This window comes from Rhinoderma darwinii, chromosome 11 (assembly GCF_050947455.1).
Source record: "Rhinoderma darwinii isolate aRhiDar2 chromosome 11, aRhiDar2.hap1, whole genome shotgun sequence".
Lineage (NCBI taxonomy): Eukaryota > Metazoa > Chordata > Amphibia > Anura > Rhinodermatidae > Rhinoderma > Rhinoderma darwinii.
Window position 1 is genome coordinate 12,083,689 of NC_134697.1, and position 18,855 is coordinate 12,102,543.

The following is an 18,855-nucleotide window of genomic DNA, read 5'->3' on the forward strand; positions in this document are numbered from 1 at the left end:
CGGGAGCAGTACATGCCGGCCTCCCCGGGGAGGAGGAGCAGGATGCCGGCAAGAAGGTAATAGATGCTGGTGGCCACTAGAGGAAGCCGGATAGCAGCGAACAGCGGCCACCAGTGCTACAATATCTGATGTAGAAAAGCTAACTCCTTCTCCCCTCCCGTATTATAGGAGCTCATCTAAACTGTTAGGGGTGTCTCTGTAAAAAAAAACTTGATGATTGTTTCCAATAACAACCATCGGAATTGTGAATGCAGCTCCAGAGTATAATACAGACAGGTACAACATAAGTAATATTTACAAGGTGTCTCAATCTTTTATGTACATGATATCTATATGTAAAATTGTGTTCAAAGGTAAACATGCGGCTCAAAGAGTTTGCCCATTTTGTGAGAACCCAGCAGAAAGAGTTTAAAGTTACTGTAGCACCCCCACAGGGGAAATTAAGTATTACACAGTGACCATTGAAATAAACAGGCTATCCATGTAATGTATGAAGGTGCTGGGTTCCCTAGAGGAGGAGACAATTTTTGTAGTCGCTCTTTTTTTCCGGCAAATAGATAAAAATTCTAAATTAAAGGAATGTTTTGGTTTTTTTTCTGAACCAGACAACCCCTTCAGAAGCAATGCAAGTACTGAGAGTGTGTGGGATGTAATACAGGAATGTTCACTTTATGTTCTAGAATCTCTGTTTTATGTGTCAGCAAAGCTAGAATGTCCTTAATACAGGGAAAACATAATTAGAATCGCATCATTATAAATTCCGGCCCTTTCTGTAAGCAGAGGTAGTATGTAGGGGGAGGGGTGTTAAGGTGATGTTAGGAGAATCACGTTAGAGATTGGGGTGGAGGAATGGTACTCTACAGACATTACGATTTTCATATTAATCTGAGTATAAATTGTCGCATCAGTAACTGACTGACAACCGCCAGCTGTATATAAAAGGCGGGTGGTTTAGTCCTGAAAGCCCGCGCCATAGCATATGTACAGCACAGACTTTAGCCGGCTGCCCGGGCAGGTGAAAGTCAGGTGCCCGGTAGTCAGTGACTCCCTGTATTGGTCAGAGTCTATTAGTCTCGATGATCATGTCATAGGTCACATGATTGCCGGGATGCCGTTAGTGGGAGGCTGCTGCTGGGTCTAACTAGACAGTAGTCCCTATAGCTGGACTGATCTACTCTGCTGTGCAGCCCAGCTACAGTGTAAACATATAGTATAAAAAAATTATAATAAAGTCCCCCAAAGATCTTTTTTTTACCTTTGGGAGACGGACCATAAGAATAAAAAATAAAAGTTAATAAAAAAATAAGTTAAAAAATACACATAAAATACCCATCCAAAGAAAATAAAAATCTATGTTGTAGCGCTAGCCCTGACCGTATTACCCTAAACTAGATACGGTTCATGGTAGACAATGATGATCATAAATAAAAAGTCTATTTTAGAGTAACACTTTATTATTACCAGAAGTTTATTTGCTAGAAAGTTAAAAAAAAACCATAAAGCATAAATGCTAAAAAAGCTAACATTTTGTGTATAAAAATGATGAAAAAGAAACCTGCATTGATTACGGAAATAATGACAAAAAAATCCACTAACACGGGCTAAAAATGGCTAAAGGGTCTTTGGTCCCGAAGGCTTCAAATAGCTTGGTCATGATCCGGTTAATGATCCAAAACATTAGATTTCTCTATTTAAACACATAATTATTGGGCAACATTTATAAAAACTGGTACAAGGAAAACATGGAGCGGCTGTCTGTAGCAACCAATCTGGTTCCAGCTCTCATTTCTTAGAAGTTCTTTGGAAAATGAAAGCAGCGACCTGATTGGTTGCAATGGGGAACTTCTCCATTTCCCCTTGCACCAGTTTTAATGAATTTTCTCCATTATGTCTATGGTCGTCCTTATAATAAGTGTATGGCTGGATGTTAGGTGTTGAAGAAAACTCCACCCTAAACTAATATTCCCCTTCTCAATGGATTTACCTAAAGTTATACTTACCTCGACTCCACCATCTCTAAAACCAGGGGTGGAAGGGAGTATGGCTACTTCCGCCTGCATTACTATTTTTTCCTTTAGTTTCACTTGACAAGGAGCAGAGTTGTCACCCTGGATCAGGGGCATTGCTATAGGGGGTGCCGAGGTGAAAGGTGCACCCAGGCCCCGCAGAGCCCCCTATGCCACATAGGCTAAATCTAAACGCGGCGGAAATAATCAGCAGCGAAATCCGCATGGAAATAAACGGAACAAATCCGCACAGAATATGGCGATTTTGCTTTCTGCTGAGGATTTTCTACGGGTTTCACTTGCAAATATTTTCTTCCCTATTGAAGTCAATAATGAAAATCGCCAATAAATCCATCCACAATCCGCAACAGAATTGACATGCAGGTCAAATTCCGCGTGGAAAATTTGCGTAGTATTTGGATGAGATTTTGTAAAATCTCATACACTTGCTTGGTATTGTAATCCACAAATCCGAGGGTAAAATCTACAACATTTCCAACCCTTGTGGACTTACCCATACGAAGACACCAGTATTACAAATGGATTGTGGTACCGATTTTGCGTTGGAGCCCATGAGCTCCAAGTTACGTCTCTGCTTGGACCCGTCCTCTTCTCACTAATTATATAAACAATAACCGGATTTGTAACGGATACGACAGCCTCCTGGAACCTCCTCCCAAGGTACGGACTGACAACTATGCTCCTTGTCATCGCTTCTTTGAAACTGGAGGTGGCGGTAGAGTTGACAAGGGTGAACCTTCAGCCCACTGTTTCCATCTCGTCGTCCTTAAAGGGGTTGTCCACTTTGGACAATCCCTACTTGAAAGAAGGTTCCCTTGAGAATGAACTCATCACAAAGTGTCCCTCTGCTGGGACTCACAGCGATTAGCTGTGATCTTGCGGGAAATTTCCCTGCAGCGCCCCCACAGGGGAAATAAAGGATTACACAATGCTCATTTAAGTCGATAGATTTTCTGTGTAATGCAGAACAGGTCCTTCAGAGAGAGAGACGCTCATTGTAGCCGCTCTCCACTCTGGCCAAAAGATGAGGATCCTGAACAGAGGACCCCCCTCTATTAAATCAGAATCCCCTAATAGAGGGTATGGAATGGGTTTTATAAACTGGACAACCCAAGAGGATTTCAACCCAAAACTTAAAATTGTACATATGCTAATAAATCAGTAGTAAAAATAGCAACCAAAATGTGATCATTTGTTTTCCTTACAGAGATGTTAGTATTTCTCGATTTGCGGCGGTCATTTTTTAAAAAGTTATTAAAGGAAGTGCAGCCATATTGGTTGTCATCTTTGTATTATCCGCTCAATAACTAACAATATTCATTTTGTCAACATGATCAATCAATAACAATTTTTAGTTGCTCAGAAATAAATCCGTATGAGATCAGCACAGAACAGCGCCACTCTTGTTCGTGGGCTTTGTCTGGTATTGCAAATATTCAGTTGGTAAAGCTGCAATACCAGACACTGCCCATAAATAATAGTGGCACTCTCACTAGTGACTGAAAACAATACACAAGCAGTAAGCAACCATCTGTAAAAAGTAGCACAAACATCGGTTGATTGTGGTCAATTTTATTACTAAAAATTTAATGTGTAGCTTAGACCATAGAGAATGTAAAATAACATAGAGGGTAAAGGCAAGGCCTCAAGCTATTAAAGGGGCTGTCTGGTTTACAAAATCCATTTTTAGGCAGTCTGACTAATTGATAGAGGTCCCGAACCCTCCCTCTCCGGAGGACCCGACATGTCCATGCATTGCATGAACATCCTATTGATTTTAATGGGCACCATGTAATTCTTTATCTCTCCTGCGGTGGTGCTGTAGGGAAATTAAATCTATTTTGCTAGGTTCACCTGGAGATTACAGCTGATCACCAGAGGCCCTAGCAGCAGTACTACCTGTGATCATCTCATTGCAGTAGGAGCATTGTAACAAGAACAATATTTCAAAAGGAGGACAATCCCTTTAAGGAGTAAATTTAGGAGGACAGGGTTACTAGGCAGGGTGAAAGAACCAAGGAGGGTAGGGTTGGTGTTGAAGTCAATCTACTAACCTTCCCCCTCTCTCTCAGGTCTGGCTGTCCTTCCACCTTCTTCATTTATTATTCTGTACTCCTATCAAGCACGTGTTCTTCACTCCCTAATCTCCTGCACCCTACAAGGTTTCCCCATCATGGTGCAATAAGATCTCCATCTTCCTCTATCCCAGCTGTCCACAAGCATCTATACTCTTCCCGTCATCCTGCTCCACAACCCTCAGGTTCTACTCACCATCCTGACCTTCATGCTTCCCCCATGATCAGATCACAAAACTTTCCACCAAAGATCACATACTTCGCCCACAGGAACCCGAAGCACCTTTATCAGCGATCTGTGCCAACACGAGGCAAGCGCCAGTCTCCAGCGTCTAGTTTGCTCTTCCCTGCAGCCATTGAAGGAGCAGTTCCCCCATCTCAATACCCATGGGCTATCTTGTGGGACCCAACAGTCTCAGATGAAGAAGGGGCTCAAAGTTTTGCTTCTTCCACTCCTCGACCTTTTTACCATTCAGAGTGGGGCCTCTCTGAAAACCATGAACCTGCGCGAGGACTAGATTTGCGGGGGATCCCGTCCACGCTGAGACCCCACGGTTTTTCTCCAAAAGACGAAGGTGAGCAGATACCTGGGAAAGGGGTTTGAAAACAAGATGTTCTTTGCACCTACTTTATTTCTTTCTTTCTCTACAGGAACAGACCCCCAACTATATGTTACAATCGTAATCTCTGTGGTCATTGTTTTTGTGGCTACCGGAATAATCATCAAGTTCTGGTGAGTGTAGCAGCCAAGTGGTAAATAATCATCATGAGTTCCATCACGTCTTATATTTTACTCACATTCAATGCTACATTTGTAATTCTGCTGGTTTCCTGTTAGCTCTCAGGCTGAAAAACCATTTCACTATATACCAGAGTATGTGAAACCTATAACAGCTGTACCTATATAAATATATATCAGAATATGCCCAGGTTATACCAGCATGGTCCATATCACTATATACAAGAAGATGTATAACATATCAGCTGTACATATATAATTATATACAGAAGATACCCAGGTTATACCAGCATGGTCCATATCACTATATACAAGAAGATGTATAACATATCAGCTGTACATATATAATTATATACAGAAGATGCCCAGGTTATACCAGCATGCTCCACATCCCTATATACAAGAAGATGTATAACTTATACCATCTGTACATATATAACTATATACAGAAGATACCCAGGTTATACCAGCATGCTCCATATCACTATATACAAGATGTATAACTTATACCATCTGTACATATATAACTATATACAGAAGATACCCAGGTTATACCAGCATGCTCCATATCACTATATACAAGAAGATGTATAACTTATACCAGCTGTACATATATAATTATATACAGAAGATACCCAGGTTATACCAGCATGGTCCATATCACTATATACAAGAAGATGTATAACTTATACCAGCTGTACATATATAATGAAATACAGGAGATACCCAGGTTATACCAGCATGGTCCATATCACTATATACAAGATGATGTATAACTTATACCAGCTGTACATATATAATTATATACAAAAGATACCCAGGTTATACCAGCATGCTCCATATCACTATATACAAGAAGATGTATAACTTATACCAGCTGTACATATATAATTATATACAGAAGATGCCCAGGTTATACCAGCATGCTCCATATCACTATATACAAGAAGATGTATAACTTATACCAGCTGTACATATATAATTATATACAGAAGATGCCCAGGTTATACCAGCATGCTCCACATCCCTATATACAAGATGTATAACTTATACCAGCTGTACATATATACTGAAATACAGGAGATACCCAGGTTATACCAGCATTCTCCAACGCACTATATACAACAAGATGTATAACTTATACCAGCTGTACATATATAGTTATATACAGAAGATACCCAGGTTATACCAGCATGCTCCATATAACTATATACAAGAAAATGTATATCTTATACCTGCTGTACCTATATAATTATATACAGAAGATACCCAGGTTATACCAGCATGGTCCATATCACTATATACAAGAAGATGTATAACTTATACCAGATGTACATATATAATGAAATACAGGAGATACCCAGGTTATACCAGCATGGTCCATATCACTATATACAAGATGATGTATAACTTATACCAGCTGTACATATATAATTATATACAGAAGATACCCAGGTTATACCAGCATGCTCCATATCACTATATACAAGAAAATGTATAACTTATACCAGCTGTACCTATATAATTATATACAGAAGATACCCAGGTTATACCAGCATGCTCCATATCACTATATACAAGAAGATGTATAACTTATACCAGCTGTACATATATAATTATATACAGAAGATGCCCAGGTTATACCAGCATGCTCCACATCCCTATATACAAGATGTATAACTTATACCAGCTGTACATATATAATGAAATACAGGAGATACCCAGGTTATACCAGCATGCTCCAACGCACTATATACAAGAAGATGTATAACTTATACCAGATCTACATATATAATTATATACAGAAGATACCCAGGTCATACCAGCATGCTCCATATCACTATATACAAGAAAATGTATAACTTATACCAGCTGTACCTATATAATTATATACAGAAGATACCCAGGTTATACCAGCATGGTCCATATCACTATATACAAGAAGATGTATAACTTATACCAGCTGTACATATATAATTATATACAGAAGATGCCCAGGTTATACCAGCATGGTCCATATCACTATATACAAGAAGATGTATAACTTATACCAGCTGTACATATATAATTATATACAGAAGATGCCCAGGTTATACCAGCATGCTCCACATCCCTATATACAAGATGTATAACTTATACCAGCTGTACATATATAATTATATACAGAAGATACCCAGGTTATACCAGCATGCTCCAACGCACTATATACAAGAAGATGTATAACTTATACCAGCTGTACATATATAATGAAATACAGGAGATACCCAGGTTATACCAGCATGTTCCATATCACTATATACAAGAAGATGTATAACTTATACCAGCTGTACATATATAATTATATACAGAAGATACCCAGGTTATACCAGCATGCTCCAACGCACTATATACAAGAAGATGTATAACTTATACCAGCTGTACATATATAATTATATACAGAAGATACCCAGGTTATACCAGCATGCTCCAACACACTATATACAAGAAGATGTATAACTTATACCAGCTGTACATATATAATTATATACAGAAGATGCCCAGGTTATACCAGCATGCTCCATATCACTATATACAAGAAGATGTATAACTTATACAAGCTGTACATATATAATTACATACAGAAGATACCCAGATTATACCAGCATGCTCCATATCACTATATACAAGAAGATGTATAACTTATACCAGCTGTACATATATAATTATATACAGAAGATACCCAGGTTATACCAGCATGCTCCATATCACTATATACAAGAAGATGTATAACTTATACCAGCTGTACATATATAATTATAACAGAAGATACCCAGGTTATACCAGCATGGTCCATATCACTATATACAAGAAGATGTATAACTTAGACCAGCTGTACATATATAATTATATACAGAAGATGCCCAGGTTATACCAGCATGCTCCATATCACTATATACAAGAAGACGTATAACTTATACCAGATGTACATATATAATGAAATACAGGAGATACCCAGGTTATACCAGCATGCTCCAACGCACTATATACAAGAAGATGTATACTTATACCAGCTGTACATATATAATTATATACAGAAGATACCCAGGTTATACCAGCATGCTCCATATCACTATATACAAGAAGATGTATAACTTATACCAGCTGTACATATATAATTATATACAGAAGATACCCAGGTTATACCAGCATGCTCCATATCACTATATACAAGAAGATGTATACTTATACCAGCTGTACATATATAATTATATACAGAAGATACCCAGGTTATACCAGCATGCTCCATATCACTATATACAAGAAGATGTATAACTTATACCAGCTGTACATATATAATTATACACAGAAGATACCCAGGTTATACCAGCATGCTCCATATCACTATATACAAGAAGATGTATAACTTATACCAGCTGTACATATATAATTATATACAGAAGATACCCAGGTTATACCAGCATGGTCCATATCACTATATACAAGAAGATGTATAACTTATACCAACTGTACATATATAATGATATACACGAGATACCAGGGGCGTAACTAGGAAACACTGGGCCCCATTCAAACTTTTGACTGGACTGGGGCCCCCCTCCCCTGGGAGCCACGCACAGCCCGCCCTTGTAGATAGTGCCCCCCTGTAGATAGTGCCATATAGCCCCCTCCTGTAGATTGTGCCATACAGACCCCTCCTGTAGATTGTGCCATACAGCCCCCCCGTAGACAGTGCTATACAGCCCCCCCGTAGACAGTGCTATACAGCCCCCCTGTAGACAGTGCTATACAGCCCCCCTGTAGAGAGTGCTATACAGCCCCCCTGTAGACAGTGATATACAGCCCCCTGTAGACAGTGCTATACAGCGCCCCCTGTAGACAGTGCTATACAGCGACCCCTGTAGACAGTGCTATACAGCGCCCCCTGTAGACAGTGCTATACAGCGCCCCCTGTAGACAGTGCTATACAGCGCCCCCTGTAGACAGTGCTATACAGCGCCCCCTGTAGACAGTGCTATACAACCCCCCTGTAGACAGTGCTATACAGCCCCCCTGTAGACAGTGCTATACAGCGCCGCCTGTAGACAGTGCTATACAGCCCCCCTGTAGACAGTGCTATACAGCTCCCCCAGTAGACAGTGCTATACAGCTCCCCCAGTAGACAGTGCTATACAGCCCCCCTGTAGACAGTGCTATACAGCTCCCCCAGTAGACAGTGCTACACAGCCCCCCTGTAGACAGTGCTATACAGCGCCCCCTGTAGACAGTGCTATACAGCCCTCCCTGTAGACAGTGCTATACAGCCCTCCCTGTAGACAGTGCTATACAGCGCCCCCTGTAGACAGTGCTATACAGCCCTCCCTGTAGACAGTGCTATACAGCCCTCTCTGTAGACAGTGCTATACAGCGCCCCCTGTAGACAGTGCTATACAGCCCTCCCTGTAGACAGTGCTATACTTTCAAGTATCACAAAGAAGGACAACCGTTGCGACACACAGCGTGTCACTGCATTTTTTTTCTTTTACGGCGTGGCGCCTCTAATCCCACCCAATCCCCGTCCATACACAGCTGGTTCAGCCCACACAGTATCATGCTCCCATAGTGCCTCCCACACAGTATAATACCAAATTGCTGCCCCCACACAGTATAATAGCTGCCACCATATGTTTAATGCCCACATAGCTGCCACTATACAGTATACTGACCCATAGATGCCCCCATACAGTATGCCATCACAGATGCCCCCATAGAGTATAATGCGCACACAGATGCTCCTATGCAGTATAATGCCCAGACAGATGCCCCCATGCAGTAAAATGCCCAAACAAATTCCCCCATACAGCATAATGCCCCCATAGCTGCCCCATGCAGCATAATACCCCCATGGCTGACCCATACAGTATGATGCCCCCATAGCTGCCCCATACAGCTTAATGCCCCCAAAGCAGCCCCCATACAGCATAATTCCCCCTTAGCTGCCCCTAGTACCAGTGCCCTTGTAGATAGTGACATAGTGCCCATGTAGATAGTGCCACAGTGTCTATGTAGATAGTGCCACCACCCTTGAAGATAGAGCCAGAGCATGGGCCGGGAATTCCGCTCCTAGAGGGAAGCCCTGATGCAACGTCAGTGGCCACTCCTTGTGCGGAATCCTCGTTGCCCATTATGGCCGGAGATTCCGCTCCAGGAGGAGCCCCTGACGTCAATGTCCATATATGGACAGTGACCTCAGGAGTTTCCTATAGGAGTGGAATCCCCGGCCAGATCATCGGCAACGGGGATACCACACTAGGAGTAGCTACTGACGTAACTATCCATGTATGGACAGTGACAACAGGGCTTCCCCGAGCACAGCACTTAAAGAGGCTCTGTCACCAGATTTTGCAACCCCTATCTGCTATTGCAGCAGATAGGCGCTGCAATGTAGATTACAGTAACGTTTTTATTTTAAAAAAACGAGCATTTTTGGCCAAGTTATGACCATTTTTGTATTTATGCAAATGAGGCTTGCAAAAGTACAACTGGGCGTGTTGAAAAGTAAAAGTACAACTGGGCGTGTATTATGTGCGTACATCGGGGCGTTTTTACTTCTTTTACTAGCTGGGCGTTCTGACGAGAAGTATCATCCACTTCTCTTCAGAACGCCCAGCTTCTGGCAGATCACGCTGTGACATCACTCACAGGTCCTGCATCGTGTCAGACGAGCGAGGACACATCGGCACCAGAGGCTACAGTTGATTCTGCAGCAGCATCAGCGTTTGCAGGTAAGTAGCTACATCGACTTACCTGCAAACGCCGATGCTGCTGCAGAATCAACTGTAGCCTCTGGTGCCGATGTGTCCTCGCTCGTCCGACACGATGCAGGACCTGTGAGTGACGTCACAGCGTGATCTCTCGAGAACACGCTGTGTGTCTGCACTGCCAGAAGCTGGGCGTTCTGAAGAGAAGTGGATGATACTTCTCATCAGAACGCCCAGCTAGTAAAAGAAGTAAAAACGCCCCGATGTAACACACACAATACACGCCCAGTTGTACTTTTGCAAGCCTCATTTGCATAAATACAAAAATGGTCATAACTTGGCCAAAAATGCTCGTTTTTTAAAAATAAAAACGTTACTGTAATCTACATTGCAGCGCCGATCTGCTGCAATAGCAGATAGGGGTTGCAAAATCTGGTGACAGAGCCTCTTTAAAGTAGCGCTGTGCTCAGCGAGCGGAGGAGCTCCCTCTGCTCGTCCACGCTGAACTAATTCTGAAGCAGGCAGCTGATGGCTCCTTGCTTCAGAATTGAGTTAGATAGCGGGACATAACCCCGGCCACCCAGGACAGCGGGACACCGCCTGGACGGTTGGGAGGTATGTGTAGGCTGTGGCAGAGCAGGGAAATACCTCCCTGCTCTGTTATAGCGTTCAATGAAGGACGCATATCCTATTGAATGTGGAGTCGCTATGGCTGCTATAGCGGTAGGTACGCCACTGGAAGATACCCAGGTTATACCAGCAAGCTCCATATCACTATATACAAAAGTAAGTTTGATATACCAGCTGTACATACATAAACATATAGGAACAGATAGACACGTAATAAAATTTTAGTAAATAATATAATTTACGGTAACATTTATAAATCTATACTTGCCAGTGTGCCCATGTCATGGCATTATATAAGGCGTGTAAAACGCATGCAGTTACTTTAAATAAATGACTGCAAGCCATTATGAGCCTCTAATTGTAGCACCACTGAGTGCTCCCCTGCTGTGTCCTTCTGCGTGACTTCAGCTTCACAGCAGAGCAGAGGAACTTTGCTTCCCCCACAGAACAAATTACATTACAAATATATTCAGCTTAGGTGTCACCTTGAATTTTCTGCATGAGTATTTAGATAATAAAAATACTTTATGGTACGAGGATGCTTGTATTAAAACTTCACTATGGATCCTTAACCACATATATTATAGGAACAAGAAGACTAGGGGATAAGCAGAGCTATGGGCGCCACTGCACACGTTAATATTTAACGCTTACTGGCGCTATACATGGGGTTAGTCCGCATATAACTTCGCAAGGACAGCTACATAGCAGTCTTGCCATACTGGAGGAAGGAGGGGAAGCCTGGATCTAAATAATAGGCGGCAGTGTTTTTTTACCGTTTCAGCTTTTTTGATCACTTTTTACCAGGTGTGCGCAATCTTTTCTGGTCCAGGGGCCACATTGTCAAATTGTACTACTCCCAAGGGTCACAATAAAACTTAAAGGGTTCACTTTGGGTAAAACTGAAGGGGTTATCAGGCTTTGGAGCTAGAGACTCTCGTGTTCCAGGCAGTAGCTCTTCTCAATAAGCCACCCGGGATGTTGGACAGCTCCACTGCTGAAACTATTGTCCAGGTCCTCTGGATTCCTTGCCCTGATTACCTGATTTGTCTCACCGTTTTCGCTTCCTATATAAGCCTGGACCTTGCAATTCGTCCTTGCCAGATTATTAAACTTCCTGCCTGTAGGCTAAGTCCTCTCTGCCTCATACTACAACCTGTTGCTGCTCATCTCTATACCGAACCTGGACTGTGACTTGACTGCTCTTACTATCTGCACACCTCTGCCAGATCGTTTCAGCCACTGGACCCCGAATCTGCCATAGATCATGACAATAGCCTGGCCCAATATGGAATCCGCTGGAGCAAGTCCTTTGGCAACAATAAGGAAGCAAATTGCCGAACTTCAAACACTTATCACGAAAAATATAGTGCGAGATTTACAAAGAGTTGATTAAATTGCAAAGAAAACTTCTGGATTTGAACTGCCCTGCCACAGATTCAAGTTCATGCATGCCACTACCATCGAAGTTCAGTGGTGATCGTCGCCATGATTGAGGTTTCCTTTAACCAATGGCGCATATATTTTCAAAAGCAACCTGCTCCGTTTACCTATGTACCAAACTTGGACTGTTTCCCGACCACGTCTTGGCCTCAAACTACAACCTGTTGCAGCTTATCTATGTACCAAACTTGGACTGTTACTTGACTATTCTTGCTATCAGCACCCTCCTTCCTGATCGTTTCGAACACTGGACTCCGAATCTATTACAGACCTTGACAGGGGGAGGGTTTGGGTTCATGACAGGGATTCAAAGACTACCAAAGAGAGAATACCAGTCATACACTGCCCCCTCAAGCCTTCACTAGGCATAACGCAGTAACAGTTTTGCCTGGATTGCCCTTCATTGCCCTCCATAACAGTGTCAGTCACACAGTGTCCCCATAACAGTGCCTTCCAAGTAGTGTCAGCCACACACTGCCCCCATAACACTCGCAGCCACACAGTGCCCCCCATTAGTGCCAGCTACATGGTGTATCATCAGCACTTACCTGTCCCTCCTCTACTCTCTGACATGGAAGATACACATGAGCAGCCACTAGAGGGCACTCACATGTATTTTCCAAGTCCTGCGCTGATGTCTATGATCACTGCAGGGAATCGAGACCGGAGCTGCCGTAGACAGTCTAATGACAGCACTCTGTTCCCATTCATCAGAAGGATGTGCGGTCTTTTGACAGCTGTGTCTTTCTGCAGTATTTGGACACAGACCGGCATCGCAGGTTGTGCACCCCTATACATAGCACTGTGTATATAATAAAGGATGTGAGCTATTACAGTTTCAGCAGATCATTGTATAAAAAGTTATACAATTTGCAAATATACTTCCTGTATAAACTCCCCATGGTTTTCAGGATGCTTGCTTTCATTAAATAGGAATCTTCATAGTTTATAATAATGAATGTTTCTATTGAATGACAGCAAGCCGAGATCTAGAAAACTGAGCAATTGATACCAAAAGCAAAAAATAAAATTATTTACATTTTTACTATACAAAGACTAACAGATGGATCTATGTGGATCTAAAGTTTAGTAGAACCGCGGGAGTCCAGGTGTTGTGGCCGTATTACAGCTGTGTGACCCCCATCCTAACCTACATACCTTATATCTGGGACAATGCCCCTTACTGTAAATCAGAAGAGTATTAGAGGTCGCCAAAGCCACGACCATATAAAAGCACGAGGCCGAAGACACAGCCATTTATTCATGTCACAGAACTCAGAGGTGACTCTTAATATTCTTATAATTTATAGTAGGGGTAAATTTTTCTTTATAATATACACCCTTAACTGCTGCAGAACCTCTTTTTCAAGATTAAGGGGGAGATTCCTGTCCACCATTGATGAATCTGAGGCTCCCTTATCCTTACAAAGAAGATCTGCAGCAGGTGAGGTGCATATTATGAGATTCTACAGCATCTGAAGTGTGTATTATGAGGTTCTGCAGCAGTATCTGGTGTGTATTATGATGTTCCACAACAGATGAGGTTTGTATTATGTTGTTCTGCAGCAGCTGTGTATTCTGAGCTTCTGCAGCAGCAGAGGTGTGTATAATAATGTCTTGCAGCATCTGAGGTGTATGATGTTCTGCAGCATCTGAAGTGTGTATAATGATGTTCTGCAGCATCTGAAGTGTGTATAATGAGGTTCTGCAGCAGCTGAGGTGTGTATTTTGAGGTTCTGCAGCAGCTGAGGTGTGTACTATAGGGTTGCCTCAGCAACTGAGGTGTGTATTTTGATGTTCTGCAGCATCTGTAGTGTGTATTGTGAGCTTTTGCAGCATCTGATGAGTGGATAATGAGGTTCTGCAGCAGCTGAGGTGTGTATTTTGAGGTTCTGCAGCAGCTGAGGTGTGTACTTTGAGGTTCTGCAACAGCTGAGGTATGTATTTTGAGGTTCTGCAGCAGCTGAGGCATGTATTTTGAGGTTCTGTAGCAGCTGAGGCATGTATTTTGAGGTTCTGCAGCAGCTGAGGCGTGTATTTTGAGGTTCTGTAGCAGCTGAGGCATGTATTAAGAGGTTCTGCTGAAGCTGAGGTGTGTACTATGGGGTTGCCTCAGCAACTGAGGTGTGTATTTTGATGTTCTGCAGCATCTGTAGTGTATATTATGAGCTTTTGCAGCATCTGAGGTGTGGATAATGAGGTTTTGCAGCAGCTGAAGTGTGTATAATGATGTTCTGCAGCAGCTGAGGTGTGTATTTTGAGGTTCTGCAGCAGCTGAGGTGTGTACTATGGGGTTGCCTCAGCAACTGAGGTGTGTATTTTGATGTTCTGCAGCAGCTGTAGTGTGTATTATGAGCTTTTGCAACATCTGAGGAGTGGATAATGAGGTTCTGTAGCAGCTGAGGTGTGTATTTTGAGGTTCTGCAGCAGCTGAGGTGTGTATTTTGAGGTTCTGCAGCAGCTGAGGTGTGTATTTTGAGGTTCTGCAGCAGCTGAGGCGTGTATTTTGAGGTTCTGCAGCAACTGAGGTGTGTATTTTGATGTTCAGCAGCAGCTGAGGTGTGTACTTTGAGGTTCTACAGCAGCTGAGGTGTGTACTTTGAGGTTCTGCAGCAGCTGAGGGGTGTATTTTGAGGTTCTGCAGCAGCTGAGGGGTGTATTTTGATGTTCTGCAGCAGCTGAGGTGTGTATTTTGATGTTCTGCAGCAGCTGAGGTGTGTATTTTGAGGTTCTACAGCAGCTGAGGTGTGTATTATGATGTTCTGCATCAGCTGAGGTGCGTATTTTGAGGTTCTGTAGCGCCTGAGGCGTGTATTATGAGATTCTACAGCATCTGAGGCATGTATTTTGAGGTTCTGCAGCTGAGGTGTGTATTTTGAGGTTCTGCAGCAGCTGAGGTGTGTACTTTGAGGTTTTGCACCGTCTGAGGAGTGGATAATGAGGCTCTGCAGCACCTGAGGTGTATTTTGAGGCTGTGCAGCAGCTGAGGCATGTATTTTGAGGTTCTGCAGCAGCTGAGGCATGTATTTTGAGGTTCTGCAGCAGCTGAGGTGTGTACTTTGCGGTTTTGCACCGTCTGAGGAGTGGATAATGAGGCTCTGCAGCACCTGAGGTGTATTTTGAGGTTCTGCAGCAGCTGAGGCATGTATTTTGAGGTTCTGCAGCAGCTGAGGTGTGTACTTTGAGGTTTTGCCGCGTCTGAGGAGTAGATGAGGCTCTGCAGCAGCTGAGGTGTATATTTTCAGATTCTGCAGCGGTAGGGACATAAAGCTGTATTATACAGACTGCAGATGTGAGGTGTCCAGTGTGACGGCGGTCTGGCCAGTAAGCAGCGGCAGATCACAATATATAAGCCGCCGTTTCGCGTGTTCTTTCCAGACGGCGGATTTCAGATCTCGTTTATATTTTTATGAAGGATTTATTTTCAAATTCCCGCTCGATACTTTCAGCGATTTGGTAGATTGCCGTTTCCATGCATGGTTTCCAACGCCACGAGTTCTCCAAGGACAGAAATATTTCTGCTCGCTGGTAAATTTAATCAAATCATTTCAACGTTTTCCTCCCTGTATCTGGTCTGCGCACACACAAGAAAACGTTCCAGTGTAAACAACCAGATTGGAATAGTCTAGATCCGTCAGCAGACCTAGGAAAGCTGAGTGACAAACAAAGGGACTGCAACCAATGCTCTCACTAGAGATGTCACCCCGCTATCTTAGGCACCTGAATGGCAAATCTGCCTAATTATGCCGTGACACCCCCCCCCCTCCTGCTGTAACTAGACCGCTTCTATTAGGGTTATTACCCAGCTTTCCTACAACCAGAATGACAAGCCTGCCTAGTTATGCAGTGATATGGGAGGGGGTATCTTTCCATCCTTTCTTAGGCAGGTTTGCTATTCAGGGGTCTGGGAAAGCTGGGTGACAGCACTTATGGTAGCTGTACTGGCGGCCATATTGGTTGTGACTATTTTGAAAACAACCTTCTAAGTGGCCATTATGGATATGCAGCAACGTGCACAATGATGACTGAATTTTGTCCATTAATATTTGATTCTCCGATACATAATGTATTTACTTTGTTCTCTGTTTTCCTCTTCCCCATAGTTGTGAGCGCAGACAGAAACGGAGACGTCACCGAAATGATCGCTGCCCATTACCAGAAGAAGGAAGCCTGCAACCGCTCACTGACCTTTCACCGGACACTGACATTGCTGGGCTTCACCCGCTGAAACTTGGAGACTTCAAAAGTAGCCTGGATGAGAGAGGCATCCCCTGCAGGACGAGCAAGTAAGAAAAGCATTCTGAAATAGTCTACAACACAAATAAGTACACCCTCGTGTGTCCACTGAATGCTCAGTAGTGTTGCAACTAGAGAGAAAAATCTTCCCTTACCAGGGTCCTAAAATTGACTGTATTTACAGCCATACATCCATGAATTTCCACTGCTTGATGACACTACTTGGTCACTAAGTTGTGCAGTATACTGCTCCTGGTGGTCTAGTGGTGCTGCATCCTGTTCCTGGTGGTCCAGTGGCGCTGCATCCTGTTCCTGGTGGTCCAGTGGCGCTGCATCCTGTTCCTGGTGGTCTAGTCGTGCTGCATCCTGTTCCTGGTGGTGCAGTGGCGCTGCATCCTGTTCCTGGTGGTCCAGTTGCGCTGCATCCTGTTCCTGGTGGTCCAGGGGCGGTGCATCCTGTTCCTGGTGGTCCAGGGGTGCTGCATCCTGTTCCTGGTGGTCCAGTGGTGCTGCATCCTGTTCCTGGTGGTCCAGTGGTGCTGCATCCTGTTCCTGGTGGTCCAGTGGTGCTGCGTCCTGTTCCTGGTGGTCCATCCTGTTCCTGGTGGTCCAGTGATGCTGCATCCTGTTCCTGGTGGTCCAGTGGTGCTGCATCCTGTTCCGGGTGATGCAGTGGTGCTGCATCCTCTTCCTGGTGGTCCAGTGGTGCTGCATCCTGTTCCGGGTGGTCTAGTGGTCCTGCATCCTGGTGGTCTTGCATGCTTTTCCTGGTGGTCTAGGGGTGCTGCATCCTGTTCCTTGTGGTCTAGGGGTGCTGCATCCCGTTCCTGGTGGTCCAGTGGTGCTGCAGTATCCTGTTCCTTGTGGCCCTGCATCCTATTCCTGGTGATCTAGTCGTGCTACATCCTGCTCCTTGTGGTCCTGCATCCTGTTCCTGGTGGTCTAGGGGTGCTGCATCCTGTCCCTGGTGGTCCTGCATCATGTTCCTGGTGGTCTAGTGGTGCTGCATCCTGTTCCGGGTGATGCAGTGGTGCTGCATCCTGTTCTTGGTGGTCCAGTGGTGCTACATCCTGTTCCTGGTGATGCAGTGGTGCTGCATCCTGTTCCCGGTGGTCCAGTGGTTTTGCATCCTGTTCCTGGTGGTCCAGTGGTGCTGCATCCTGTTCCTGGTGATGCAGTGGTGCTACATCCTGCTCCTTGTGGTCCTGCATCCTGTTCCTGGTGGTCTAGTATTAGAAGAATTTATAATCTATCAATGAGATTCAAGGAGTCACCGGAATAAATTGAAGTATTGCGGCCTTTTATTCTCATTAATGAGGAGACAAAGCGACATCAGATTAAGTCATCATCAGCCTCTGTCTCCTGATATCTTGCGTATCATAGTTTTTATACATGGGATAAACGTATTTCTTATTCAGCCAATTACAGACACACGGTATATTCCAGATACATCATTCTAATTCTTCACATATTAGGTGTGCAGGTGGCCTTATCTCTCTTGGCAAAACTATTTCTGTAAGATGGGGGAGGCACTCCCACAAGCATCTTTGCCGCCGTACCATCTCGCTGTGTTTTCTCTGCAAGCTTTGTATGAAAAGCAAGGTCAAAGATAAGTAACCTCAATAACATGAAAACCTGTCTTAAAAGAACAATGATTTTCTTATTCATTACAAAAGAAACAAGATGAGAACTGCAGACAAGATGGCCGCTGCACAAAATTACACACATCATATAAAGAATAGAAAATCGAGACTGCCCACCACCCTCACACTTGATAACATATTCAACACTTTGGTCTCCATCACATAAGCATACATTTAAAATAAAACTTTTCTGACATCTAGTAGTGCTGCATCCTGTTCCTGGTGGTCTAGTGGTCCTGCATCCTGTTCCTGGTGGTCCTGCATCCTGTTTCTGGTGTTCTAGTGGTCCTGCATCCTGTTCCTGGTGGTCAAAGTGGTGTTGCA

The 18,855-nt window shown here is 43.5% G+C and overlaps 1 protein-coding gene across 10 annotated transcripts in view; it reads left to right on the forward strand.

The window, feature by feature from the left end:
• PIANP (PILR alpha associated neural protein) overlaps positions 1–18,855 on the forward strand; it is a 44,596-nt gene that overhangs the window by 14,322 nt on the left and 11,419 nt on the right. For all 10 annotated transcript variants that reach the window (XM_075842962.1, XM_075842964.1, XM_075842955.1 and 7 more), the window contains 3 exons: positions 4,100–4,677; positions 4,754–4,835; positions 16,756–16,938. In XM_075842962.1, coding sequence (XP_075699077.1) covers positions 4,100–4,677; positions 4,754–4,835; positions 16,756–16,938 — 843 coding nt within the window. The remainder of the gene's footprint in view (positions 1–4,099; positions 4,678–4,753; positions 4,836–16,755; positions 16,939–18,855) is intronic.